General features: G+C 38.1%; 1 protein-coding gene across 6 annotated transcripts in view; it reads right to left on the bottom strand.

Annotated features, from left to right (window-relative positions):
- centrocortin (cerebellar degeneration-related protein 2-like) overlaps positions 1-13,648 on the bottom strand; it is a 72,603-nt gene that overhangs the window by 23,897 nt on the left and 35,058 nt on the right. For 4 of the 6 annotated variants that reach the window (XM_066299679.1, XM_066299673.1, XM_066299680.1 and 1 more), the window contains one exon: positions 8,408-8,462. The exons of the other annotated variants lie outside the window; for them this stretch is intronic. In XM_066299679.1, coding sequence (XP_066155776.1) covers positions 8,408-8,450 — 43 coding nt within the window. In that variant the 5' untranslated portion in view covers positions 8,451-8,462. The remainder of the gene's footprint in view (positions 1-8,407; positions 8,463-13,648) is intronic. 6 annotated transcript variants of the gene reach the window in all.

The following is a 13,648-nucleotide window of genomic DNA, read 5'->3' as shown; positions in this document are numbered from 1 at the left end:
GTTTGTTTTTGCTTTAAACTGCTGCAGTCAACAGTTGACGAAGTTAAAAGTATCACCAGTTTTTTCTGTTTTTCTTTATAGTCACCGCGACTGCAACGTTTCACCAAGTCGGTAGATACGTTCATCAGTAAACAGATCCTAATCTGAATTTTTTAGGTTATTCCCGTATATCTAATCAGAAACGATAGTTTGCTGTTTTGATGTCTCAATCCTATAATCAGACGCTGAAATTAAGTTTGCGTGACTTCATCAATCCTAGAATTGTTTCTTTGCCACGAATTGCACTTTTACGTTCCTTCACAAGATTTGTGTGCCACACGCCATATGGATAATGGTAATACGACTCTGTGATTCAATCCTAAATCTGGTGTAAGTCCACTTAAAAAGACACCGATTTAATGTAAACCTAACATTGCTGTATCACACGCTCGATTTTGTCAACCACCGGGCTACTCCTATAGATATAAATTCACCCCTATGCGAAGCAATTCACACGTCAACTTTAGTTTTCACCCTAGTTGCATTAGTCACGATATTGACTGCAACTGCAGTGCGCGTGTACAGGGCGCTCGTTTTCCGACCGCCACAATTGAGATCTCGGTTATCTTTAAAGATACGAGGGCGGCCAAATTAGGGCAAAGTTGCGCAAATTAAGGATCAGTAAGCGTAGTTTTCCTTTATATTTATTTCTTCGTGAGGAGAATCTTTTCAAAGACACCCGACCTGTTATTATAGCAGCCGTGCAGCGTGGGATTCCCCCGGGGGCCTGCTCACAGGAAAACCTCGGGATATCGAATGAACTGGAACCGTCCCTGGGACACGTATCTTCGATGTATCACTTCAGATCTAGAAAATTTGGTTCGATAGAACAAAACTAACAACGCCGTTAAAAAGTAGTCAAAAAAGGCTGTGAGAATGTTTTGGTTCGATCTACTGGTCTGCCACAGCAAAATTTCAGTTTTTCAAAAATATTTCGAAAATTCTTGATAGCACAGCTAATCCGAAAATGTATTAACCCGTTAGCGCCCAAATTATTTTGTCGTGAAAAAATGTCCTGCTTTCTTCACGAATTAGTCTTTTAGCGTCATATTTGAAAATTCATCTTGAAATGTATCTTTTTTTTCAGCGGTTTTTTTAAAGAAAGGTGATCTATACATAGATCACTGGGATGTGCCGTATACTTTTTAATTTTATTTTTGGTTAAATTATTTAGGCGTTAAATTCATAAATTTTATTTTTTGCAAAAACTCTTTAATAAAAAAAATACAAGAACTAAATAAACTGTAAGTACAGGTCTAGTTATTGTGCCGATTAGGAAAGCAAAGAGTACACAAGGTAACATTACATTTGTCACAAAATGTTAACTGAAGACCATCGTACGAATGCAGTTCTCGCTGCATACTTAACCACCTGCATAAGCTAACCTAATGTCCCAATAAAAATTGTTTTCATAAACAAATTTATGTCATAAAGGTTGTTTATTTTCTGCGATCTATATATAGATCACTGGGCTCTAATGGGTTAAAAACGTATAAGCTTTAGGCTTGCCCTAACTTCGCCGACCTTGCATCTCTGAAGGTAGCCGAGATCCCAATGGTGAAGCTCATGAAACGAGTACCCTCTATAAGTTGCAATTGAAAAATGAATAGAGGTGCGGAGTTATCACCAGTTTGGTCGAAAAAAATATGAAAAATTAACTGGGTTTGAAGCAACACACATCTCAAATGCTCAATTTCATCACCGATAAAATCACCTTTCGATGATCTTCTTCTGCTCGTAAAATGTGTGCCTATTTCGCCTAGAAAGTCGTGAATGTTACTTAAATGTTAACGCTTCATTTTATAGTGTTAAAAGAGCCTAAACTTACCAGTACAAATAAATATTGAAATATAATTGATTTAAGACGTTGACTTCAAAGAGCATCAGATTGATCAATGGTGTGGACATCCAGGCCATGCAGACGGAACTGGCTTTTCGCAGGACTGATATTTATGATTTTATTGTCGAAAGGGCATTGAAGGCACACACGATTTACGTGAGAAACGTGCAGGATCGAAGAATCGAAATATGCAATTTGCGTGTTTTGGGAAAGATTTGTGTCAGTTCGGCTTCTGAATTCTGGAAAGATGAGGGCAGCGTGCAGGTGAACTGTGGGCCAAAGAAAAATATAACGTTTTTCAGGTCATTATAGTGAAAAATGTTGACATGGGTGGAAGGCTAAGAGACAATAATTTTGCAGATACACATCTTTAAAATATTTTCGATTTCCTGACACGACGCCCCAGCTTTCCAATTAAGCTTTTCGCGATTTTCTAGCGAAGCCCTTTGGGAACCTCAAGATCATATATATATACTCTGTAACATCACGGCAACAAAACCCTTAGGGAATACTCTGTGAATCCCTACTTCCTGTTTTCCTCTTAGGGAAGAGCGGAGGTAATCTGCTGCCTTCGAAACCGACAACGACGCAGGTGCAGCATGCGAGGAAACTGACGAGATTCGCATGGCGAGAAGGTAGCATGACGCTCCCCTTCCGCGCATGCCAAGAGACTATGTCGCTCGTGTGAAAAGTGCCATTTTCTGCACTCGTTGCACAATACACTATTTAACACCGACATGCAGAAAATTGTGAAACATTTTAAACGTCCGGGTGAGTTTACTGAATCCCTTCGAGATTCTTTTCGGCCGTCACGTACCAAATGCTCCAATGAATTTCCGCAACAATTAGGTAAATTAGATTGTATAGCGCAGTCATCACTTTAGAAAACATGAGTGAATATTTAACTCTGCGCATATTTCACAAACGAATTGAAAATATTTACGTTTCTACTAAGAATCTTGCAAAACGGCGTTGATTTGGCTCGGCTGCAACCGACGTTGTGAAAAGGAAATTTGCTCGTTCTTTCGTTTCTTCGTGTCTGATTTCCTACCTCCGATCTGCAGAGGTTCCCCGAAAGTCATTTGGAGGCTGCGAAATTACTCATTTATAGAGCCACGTTCGCCACCCTTCGCTGGACTTTTTTTCTCACCACCCTTGTAATGTTGCCATATGCAAGTTACACTTACACACACCGCGTGATTCTCTATTATGTTCCAGTAGTCCTCCATGTGATTGAGTACCTTACGCAATTGTGGCAATCCATCACGATCGAAGTACTGCTAATGCATTTAAGTTTTTACGTAAGAAACCATTAATTACGTATCAGCACCTCATCATGATAATTATTATAAATATTTTTGTAACTCTAAGGTATTTTTCACGATCATGTTAATAAAAGACACTCCAATTACCTCATTTACTATAATATTTTCTCACACTTAATCGTTTTTCAAATGGTTTTTAGCTATATTGTGGGTCGCTATTGTGCATGGGAGCAGGTCTTTCCCCATTGTTTAATAATATTAATTACTTTAGAAAATCAATGACCAATAATAATTACCGCTATTAGAATATACATATTGTAATTTCAGCCCAATTCTTCTGTATGCGAACAATTTCTCTTTTATAGGTCGTTATGTTCATTACGGCTTAAAAACTATACCTGCCCAACATAAAAATCGCATGCACAACAAACGTTAAGATTTCTGGAAGTAGCTCACAGCTAATAGAAATTGCTATTAAGAATCAATTAACAATTCATTAACAGATTTACAGATTTTTTCTGAGCCTTATTTCATTTTAATGAGTGCGGTTTAACGGGAAAATCGCAAAAGAAAAGCGCCTCTTAATAAACCAGATATTATTATTCTCTTTCTTTGGAAAAGTGCGCAATTCATTGTTCACGTTCCTAATTTCCATCATTTTAATTCCCTATTAAAGGCATAGAAAAAAAATAGTTGCGTGGTATTAGAGCCTTTGTGAAGATTCAGGTTATATACATATCAATATATACAGGGTGGTCATTTAGTGCGGTCTCGGAAGATTAAGGCTAAACAATTTAATATTTTGAATTTCTTTTTTTTTCGTTATATAGAACTCGATTATGGGTACATTATAAAAATTGTTTTCGTTTTATACAGGGTGTTCTGAATAAGTGAAAAATATCAAAGTTATGTTTTTTTAAATAGGACACCCCATATGTTAATGTCGTTTTAGATTTCTTGAGAAAAATAAATGTAAGTTTCATTAAGGTTTACTTGTCCCAAATCTTAAGAATTCCGAAATGATAAATTAAAAAAAAAATCATGCAATTCTAAAAACTTTGTTTTGAAGGAAGTTTAAACTGGAGTAAATCGAAATTCATACCAAACCTTAGATATGAGACGTATTTGATGCCAGAATTTTAAAATTGAAATATCTCATACAGTGCGTCCAAAAAATAACATGAAAATTGCATTCTTTTTGAAAGGAAATAACTTGCTTAATTTAAATAGAACACCCCATATTTTATTACTCGAAATAAGAGATAAACATATGACTAATCAAAAATCGTTACACCTTCCTATACATAAATGTACAGGTGGTCTTCGAAAAATAAGATTTAAGAAAAGGTAGCAAAATTAATAATTTTTTATTGGCCTTTAACTTCTTTCTAATGGAGGTGGAAGACCTCTTTGCACTTTCACGTGGCATCTCTCGGACGCCCCCTCTCCCGAGTCCAGGTAACCAACTCCGGAGGAGGACAACGGAAGAGATAACAAACGCAGAAAGATGGAGGTACCATCAGAAACCAGTCCCTGAAGCAAACACGACAAGAAACGTTATAAAAAGTCAACACGAAAACAAAGGGATCGAACACCCAAAGATAATTGTACCCGTATGAATGCCACAACGCAAAGAGAAGCAGTTCAGGAGAAAATGCAGACGTGCAGGCACAATTTCCATGGCCGAGGAAAAACGGAAAAATTTCTGTCGGTCCTGCATGTCGCTGGTTTGGAGGAGTGAAAAATTGCGATTTTTTTGAATTCTAATCACGGACCATCCGACATAGCACAGGTGCGTTTAGAGGATATAAAAACGTGTCGATTTTTTATTTAAAGTTTGTTTACAGTCGATGAGATATCAGCTTCAGAAGATGAATAAAAAAAATATGAAAAAATTCCGCATTTCACGAAAGCCTTGGCCTGGAATAACCGAATTTGAGAAGTGTTTTTCTTTTATCGACATCGTTATTTACTAAAAATTTTAATTGGTCGAAAGCTCGACAAGCAGTGGTTTAAGGGTGCATCACCCACCCTTAAAATTATACGATTTTTTAAATCTCTTATCTAATCATGAACTAAGGTTTTGCAGTATGATAGTAAGTTGAGTTTTATATCTTTATAAGCTCTTGTGCATCTTTTGAGAAATCGTTCGTTAATGAGAAAAAATATTTTTTGATTTAGTAGCAATACCGATCAATTCCAGTACAAAAAAAAATTGTGTGCCTTAAAGACTAAATGGGCATGCTCCAACTGTTCTTCAATTGTTCCGTTGCTAAGATACGACTGCGGCGCCAAATTTACCGTTATTCAAGATCACCAATTTTTCTTGAGTCTCACTTTTGTCTGTAGCAATTTTGTAGTCAAAACGTTGTCATTATCCGTTTTATCCATTATTTACTTATTTTTGTTCGTCTGGTGCTAGTTTGGCATTCATTTTCAATAATCCCTAAAACGCGCCCTTCATTTCGTAGGTTAACTGCGTTGGTCCGTCCTGCAAGCATTATTGCTGTAAAGATAACCAGATCCCCGAGCTTTCCCTTCAGCCATGTGTTCCGTTATGCTGGACGATGTGCCTTAGAAATTTCCTTCGGAATTTTTCTACCCTTCTTTGGCAATCACTCTGGCAGAACCCCAGTACTAATAGCACATCAACTTGTTCATAAAGCGTGACTTTTCCATCCATTTTGACTAAAAAATCGGTAAAAACCAAAATGAAATGAGCTAAAAATTTGTATACTGCATCAACTTGAATAACGTCAGATTTCTGACAACGATCGTATCCTAGCAACAGGACAATTGAAGACCAATCGACGTGCCCGTTGAGTTTTTGACACCAAATCATGAAATATTTTTTACTCAATAACGAGCGATTTGTCGAAAAATATTCAAGAGTCCAAAAAGGCATAAAATGAAATTTGGTACTATATTGTTGCTCTTTAGTTCTTAGTTAGGTTAGGGTTAAAAAATCATGTAGTTTCGAGGGAAGTTCACTCTTAAAGCACCTCTTATGGAGCTTTTAGACTCTACGAATTTTTAGCAAATAAAAATGTCAATAAAATAAAAACATTTCCCAAATTTGGTTAAAGCTTTCCTGAGACACAAGATTAGGGAAAAAAATTGTTTCATCTTCTGGAAAAAAGCCCCATGCGAAAATGGGCCGTTTTGGTCCTGGAGCAGTCTTCGTCCATAACTTTTTGATTTATCCGTTCTCGCTTCCGTATCTGTTAATTGATAATTCGGCTGAAAATAACAGGCAAGAAGAAACGTGTAAACGGCCATGTGCGTTTCCAATGATCTCAAGAGAGATCACTGTTTTTTCGGAAAATATATTCCGTTTTAGCTTGGGTTGCATGCCGTTGTAAAAGGTGACCGGAATTCATTTGCGCCAATCGCTTCGAAGCTCACTATACAGGGTGAGTCGGGAGGATCGTGCCAAACTTCAGGAGCGTGTTGTACATGAAAAATAAATGTAAAAAAACCTAGATGTTGTTATCCGATTTTCGTTTGTTTACAAGTTATAGCGTAAATAAAATTAAAACATAAAATTTAAAAAAATTATAAATTTCATGAGAAATTCCATAAATTAACGTTCGGATATCATCATAGTAAATGTTCAAAAATATCGCCATTAACTTCTAAACATTTTCGGCTTCGTCTATGAAGAGCATTCGTTGCGCTCCTGATTGTTTCATGTCTTTCTTTAATGGCAGCTGCAGCATTTCTAATGCGTCGAATTAGTGCATCTTGAGTGTCCACTTTTACTCTGTACACTTCAGTCTTAAACCAACCCCACCAACAATAGTCTAGTGGTGTGAGGTCTGGAGATCTTGGAGGCCAACTAATAGGGCCACCACGACCAATCCAACGTCCAGGAAACGTTTCGTCTAAATGTTGCTTAACCTTTATGTTTTAATTTTATTTACGCTATAAGTTGTAAACAAACGACAATCGGATAACAACATTTGAGTTTTTTTACATTTATTTTTCATGTACGACACGCTCCTGAAGTTTGGCACGATCCTCCCGACTCACCCTGTATAACGAAAGATATGAGCATTTTGTTTCTAAAATAGAGAAATTATTTACCAATTAAAAGTGGGAAAGTTAAGTGAATAAACTTAATTTGAACTTATTTAATTGCTCCTTCATCATCTTATGGACAACTGCGGAAGCGTTCAACGAAATACTTTATGCAAAACTATGGGCATGCAGCCACGAGACAACAACAAAATATAATATATTACGTACGTACGTGTCACAATAAATTCTTATTTACACTAGGTAGAAATGACGTAAGATGTGCCAAGAGACCATAAATACGAGATTTCTTGTTTAATGGTTTATTTCCACTAGCACCCACATACGAAATTTGCGAAACTCTATTCCTGGCGAATGTGGTCGAAAATCACCTTCTCGAACGTGCATACAACGTTCCTTCTACCTAGACGAGTCCTATTTAGATGTCCTGCCGCGCTCAACTGCAAATTACGAGACCTTTGGCTAGTTCCACCAACCAACCACCCTACCGCGTGTTCTACGAGGAAAGGTGCGCCATACTTCATTTTTAAAACCAAATTCGGTGAAAACTCACTTCGAAGATATTTAATTCAGGACCGCATTGACCTATTGAAGATATACCTGCTTTCCTTCTGAATGAGACCTGCCTCCAAGAAACTGTGCCGCACCATTGTACTCAAGCGATAACTCTCGGACCGATCTGACATCTAATTCGTGATTTTTCCTAATAATGCACTCAATCTCTAAATCGAAGTTGCACAGCAAGGTGCATGGGCGTGTACCTCAACCATTTCATCGTTAAATAGTTAAATGTCAAGTGGTTTTTATTGCAATAGCAATTTCTCACAGTCCGATAATGGTTCTGTATTGGTAGATTTGCAAAAGCATTGTGGCAGTTGTAAATTGGATAGTTTCAATAACCGATATCTTATTTATTAGCCGATGCAATTTGCAGGACTAGTTTGATTCGAATTATGAACGATGACTTGATAGAAAAAAATTCACGTGTATTCCTTCCTAATGGCGTGTTGATCCTCGCATTCCATTGATCGGTATTAAGGAAAACTTATTAAACTATTACTGCATTCCGGAACTGAATTTACACTACTTTTAGCTCGCTTGTTCCGATAATTTTTAAATTCCTTAAACTGCGCTTTAAAACCAATTAGCAATGAAAATTTCTTTAGCCATACAACAATTACTGCCTTGTTAAATATCGCGATCTACGTTAGATGCTCACACTTACCATGCTCGATATGAAACGTGTAGTAACTAGAATAATGTGGCATTTTTCTTCTCACCTGAAACGGAAGATATTTACGTTAGTCAAATTTGAGGGCTGAAAACGGCATACAGGGCGTCCCTTTAACAGCCCCCCGGACTTCTGGTAGTTCACTTGCGACTTAATGAAACGATCAGTGGCGGGAGCGTATCACGCGGGAGACCGGAGGGGACACGGGATCGGTTGGACGGAGGCAAAGTCGCATCTACGAGAGAAGTACTTCGCCGTTTTAATTTTAAGAAGAATCCATTTACTCCCGGAGATGTCTGGAAAAAGTTGCTGTTTTTCATTCTTTTTTCTGCCGTTAATTACATATTCCAGGTCGTAAATATGAAACCGGAATCTTTTATTAGGAGTTGGAATTGAGCCTTTTTTTTAAGAAAAAAAATTATTGATTTTAAATGAAAATAAAAAAATACATTAATTAAAGTATTGCCCCATCGCTTTCTACTACTTTTGGCCATCTTTCGGGCAGGGCACGAATACCGCGTCGGAAGAACGCGTTGTCTTCAGATGCAATCCGTGAATCGACCCATTTTTGACAATCTTCGTAAGAAGTGAACTTCTGCTCAGACAGACTATGAGCCATCGAACGAAACAAACAATAATCACATGGAGCAACATCTGGGGAATACGGCGGCCGGGGCAGGATTTCCCATTTAAGTCTTTCCAGGTATGTTTGTACCGGTTTTGCGACGTGCGGACGAGCATTGTCGCGCAGCAAAACGACTTTGTCGTGTCTTTTGGAGTATTCCGGCCGTTTTTCTTTCAATGCACGGCTCAGTTGTAGTCGGTAGCGGTCTCCAGTTATGGTTTCAACAGTTCATAATAAATCACACCCCTCTGATCCCACCAAATACAGAGCAGAAGCTTAGACCCATGGATATTCGGCTTTGCCACTGATGTTGCCCGGGCTTAACCCATGACTTCCTGCGCTTCGGATTGTCGTAACGGATCCATTTTTCATCACCAGTGATAATCCGACGCAAAAAACCTTTTCTTTTTTCCCGTTGAAGCAGCAGTTCGCACGTCAAAAAACGCCTCTCAATGTCCCTTGGTTTCAATTCGTATGGAACCCAATGTCCTTCCTTTTGGATCATACCCAAAGTTTTAAGACGTTTTCCCACCGTTGATAAGTTAACTCCCAACGAAGTAGACAATTCTTGAAGTGGTTGACATGGGTCTTCGTTGAGCAATGCCTCCAAAGCATTGTCTTCAAATTTTTTTGGCTGACCATGTCGCTCCTTGTCAACCAAGTCGAAATCACAAGCTTTAAAACGTGCAAACCACTTCCGACACGTTTGTTCAGCTAGAGCATGTTTATCATATACTTCCACTAGAATACGATGAGCTTCAGCAGCACTTTTGTTCATATTAAAGTAATGAAGTAACATTCCCCGCAAAAACCCTTTATTCGACACAAATTGTGACGTATTCAATAAATTACAAAATGTCGTTATTTATTATTGAAAAAGTGGATATGCAAAGCAAATGACCTCTAATGACCGCTGTTTCACGATAAGCATATTATTGTAGATAACAACGAAATACTGTACTATCTATACCATCTCTTGTAAAACGCTACGAATTCATTCCAACTCCTAATTATAAAAAGTATAACTTAGCTGAGCAATAATTATAAAAAATATTTTATTCGAAATATTTCCCATCGTTCCATATACATTTTTCCCATCTCTCTGGCAATTTGTGGATGCCACGCCAAAAGAACTGTAGTTCATTTGAGGCAAACCGTTCATCGAGCCATTTTTGAACTGTTTCGTAAGAGGTGAAGTGCTGTTCTGCAAGAGCGTGCCCCATCGATGCAAATAAGTGATAATCGGATGGTGCTAAGTCGGGTGAATAAGCCGCATGCGATGGTACTTCCCGATGAAACGTCCCAATCGTTTCCTTCACCAGTTTTGCAGTGTGTGATAGTACGCATTATCATGAAGCAATATCACCGTGAGTTGCCGTTCTGTGATATTCTGGTCGTCTTTCACGCAAAGCTCGATGCAAGTCTATCATTTGTTGTCGGTAACGTTCAGCATTAACTGTTTCTCCAGGTTTTGGCAGCTCATTGCGCCTTTTTGATCCCACCAAACAAAGAGCATTGTCTTCCGTCCATATCGGTTTGGTCTTGCTGATGATGCTGATGGTTCGCCTGGAGTTACCCATGATTTTTTACGTTTGGAATTCTCAAAATAGATCCATTTTTCGTCACCAGTCACAATCCGATGAAGAAATGACTTTCTGTTATACCTGGTGAGCAACAATTGGCAAGCGGTTTTTCGACTTTCTTGCTGTCTTTCATCGAGGTCATGTGGAACCCATTTTCCTATCTTCTGAATTTTTCCCATAGCTTTCAAACGAATGGAAATGTCTTCTCGTGTCACATTTAATTGTTGTTGCGTTTGAGTATCGTCCTCATCTAACAAAGCTCGCAACTCGCCGTCTTCAAGCTTTTTCGGTGGTTTTCCACGCTCTTCGTTATCGACGTCAAAATTGCCACTTTTGAATTTTTAAAAACCGCTCACAGCACTGTGATTTTCCAAGGGCATGCTCACCGTAAGCTTCAACAAGCATGCGATGTGAATCTGCAGCCGTTTTTTTCAAGTGGTTACAGAAAATCAATGCTGTCCAATGTAGGCACAAAATTCGACATACTCAAAGCTATTGCAAACTGTCCTGCAGTACTGAACCTGTGTTGTTATGATTTGAAAATCATTCTCAGATGTAAATAAGAGATGTAGTACCCTAATAACACGATAAGGTAGTACCTATATTGACCACTAGGGACATTTGGAGGCAAATTCCGGTTTCATATTTACAGACCTGGTAAACATAAAAAAGTTAAAGTCGTTAAAGGACTTTTCCTCGCGTTACAACATGGAAATAGTTTTTCGAGGATACGTCGTTTCGGTTTTTCAGCACCATCATCAACTTTTTTTACAAGGACGGACCCGGCCGCCGGTCTATGAATTCGGCTAGCAGTCGGTAATTGGAAACGACCACGTGTCCCACGTGTCGATTTGCGACGTCCAGATCAAAAATACTCATTGTCGGGATTTTGGAAATATATTTTAAACACTTTGGCTATTCAAGGAGCATTTTAGAATTAAACTCATACACGCTAACAATATCACTGATTAAATACTACAAGGTTTGATAGTGTAATTTTCAAAGAAAAACTTGTTTTGAACTTCCGAAACGAACGCAAACCATTAACAAAGATAAATGCAAATTATACTTTTGATATGGACGTTGCAAATCGGCAAGTGTGAAATGGTAGTTTTTACATATTATCTTAAGCATTAATGGAATTACTGCAGGTGCTCGATAATGGAAACTGACTCGAGCTGCGTTGGTTCAAATTATCGCAATATTTACGTTAGTGAACGTGATTTAAATAATAACCAATTTGTTAATAATATTGGGTTGTTCGATAATTAATGTCGTATTTTTTATGTTTTTTCAAAGTGAACATACTTCATTAATAATAAATATTAATCAACGATGTAGTGGCCATCTTGGTGGATGACCTTTCGCCATCTTTCGGCAAGTCTGGAAAATTCCGCGTTCGAAAAAGCCTCGAATATTTAGAAGTAAAAAATCGATTTAACTCATTTTTAACGGCGAGATCAGAATCGAAATTTTTACCATTCAAATGATTTTGAAGAGAACGAAACTAGTAATAATCTGATGGCGCCAAGTCAGGTCTGTATGGTGGATGAGGTGTCAGTTCCCAATTTAGTTCCAATAACTTTTGACGCGTTGTTAAAGACGTATGGGGTCTAGCTTTATCATGATGGAACAGGACCCCTTTGCGATTGGCGAGTTCAGGGCGTTTTCTTTAGATTTCTTCGTTCAATTTCGATAGCTGACGACAGTAAACATTCGAATCAATACTTTGGTTTCTCGGAAGCAGTTCAAAATAGAGAATACCCATGTAGTCCCACCACGCAGATAGCAAAATCTTCTTTCGATGAATATTGGCTTTGGACCTCGATTGCGCAGGTTTATCTTGTTTGGTCCATGATCGTTTTCGGACTACGTTATCCTAGACAATCCATTCTTCATCACCCGTTATGACTCTTTTTAGAAGTGGATCGTTTTGGTTACGATTCAGCAAAGAATCGCATACGTTAATGCGTTGGGTGAGGTGAATTTCCTTCAATTCGTGAGGAACCCAAACATCCAATTCGCTAAATTTCCCAAGCTTTTTTAAATGCAGAGAAACGGCTGAATTCGATATGTTCAACTTTTCTGCCATCTCTCGAGTTGTCATACGCCGATTAGCTTCGATTAAGGCCTTCATTTTATCGTTATCAGTGGCGATTGGGCGTCCAGCGTGTGGTGCTTCTTGGACATTAAAATTTCCGGAACGAAAGCGAGAAAACCAATGCTGCCACTGGCGTTCAGTAAGGCAGTTCTCACCACAAACTTCACGCAATTTCTTCTGAGCTTGTAGTGCGTTTTTGCCCTTTCGAAAGTGAAATAATAAAATGTGTCCATAATGCTTACCATGATTGTCCATCTTCAACTTAAATTTTAAACAACTTCTGGTTTACTAGTCACGTTCGATTTTCGATCAAAAAAAGTCTGAAACATAACCTTTAAAGTGGCATATGACAATATAAGCGACGAGATCACTATGTATAAATTAAGCCATCTATGAGAATAAAACGACATTAATTATCGAACAACCCAATAGTTTTAGTTTAATACGTCCATATAACGAAATAAACCAATATTGCAGTAGCGGCAAGTATTTTTTAATTAGGAGAAAATAATCTGCACTAATATCAGACGAGACGGACCTTAAGAATTATGTTAAATCTAAAATTCAGAGAATCCTGCAAAGGAAAATTTGACAAAAACCGAACTTCAATGCCACTGCATATGGACCGGGGCACCGGAATAAGACTGTCAAGAAAGAACACCTTTATTGTGGTCAGTTTGGAATCATGTCCTTTGGAGGAGTATTGTAAGACGTTGGAGGCGACGTAACAAAATTTCGATGTTAACCACCATTATTAATGCGTTATTTATTATAAACTTGATGGCATTCATGCAGAGACAAATTAGAACCTCTAATATCACACGGAAGCAACACGTCAGAATTTCATGGCTGGTTAAGAAGAAAATAAATTTTAAATCAAGTATGTATGTGGAAAATCGTTGGCGTGTCATGACCGTGAAGAATTC

Source organism: Euwallacea fornicatus, chromosome 34, assembly GCF_040115645.1.
Source record: "Euwallacea fornicatus isolate EFF26 chromosome 34, ASM4011564v1, whole genome shotgun sequence".
In the NCBI taxonomy this organism is placed as follows: domain Eukaryota; kingdom Metazoa; phylum Arthropoda; class Insecta; order Coleoptera; family Curculionidae; genus Euwallacea; species Euwallacea fornicatus.
Note: the sequence above shows the minus strand (reverse complement) of the source record. Positions and strands in the feature narration are given on the sequence as shown.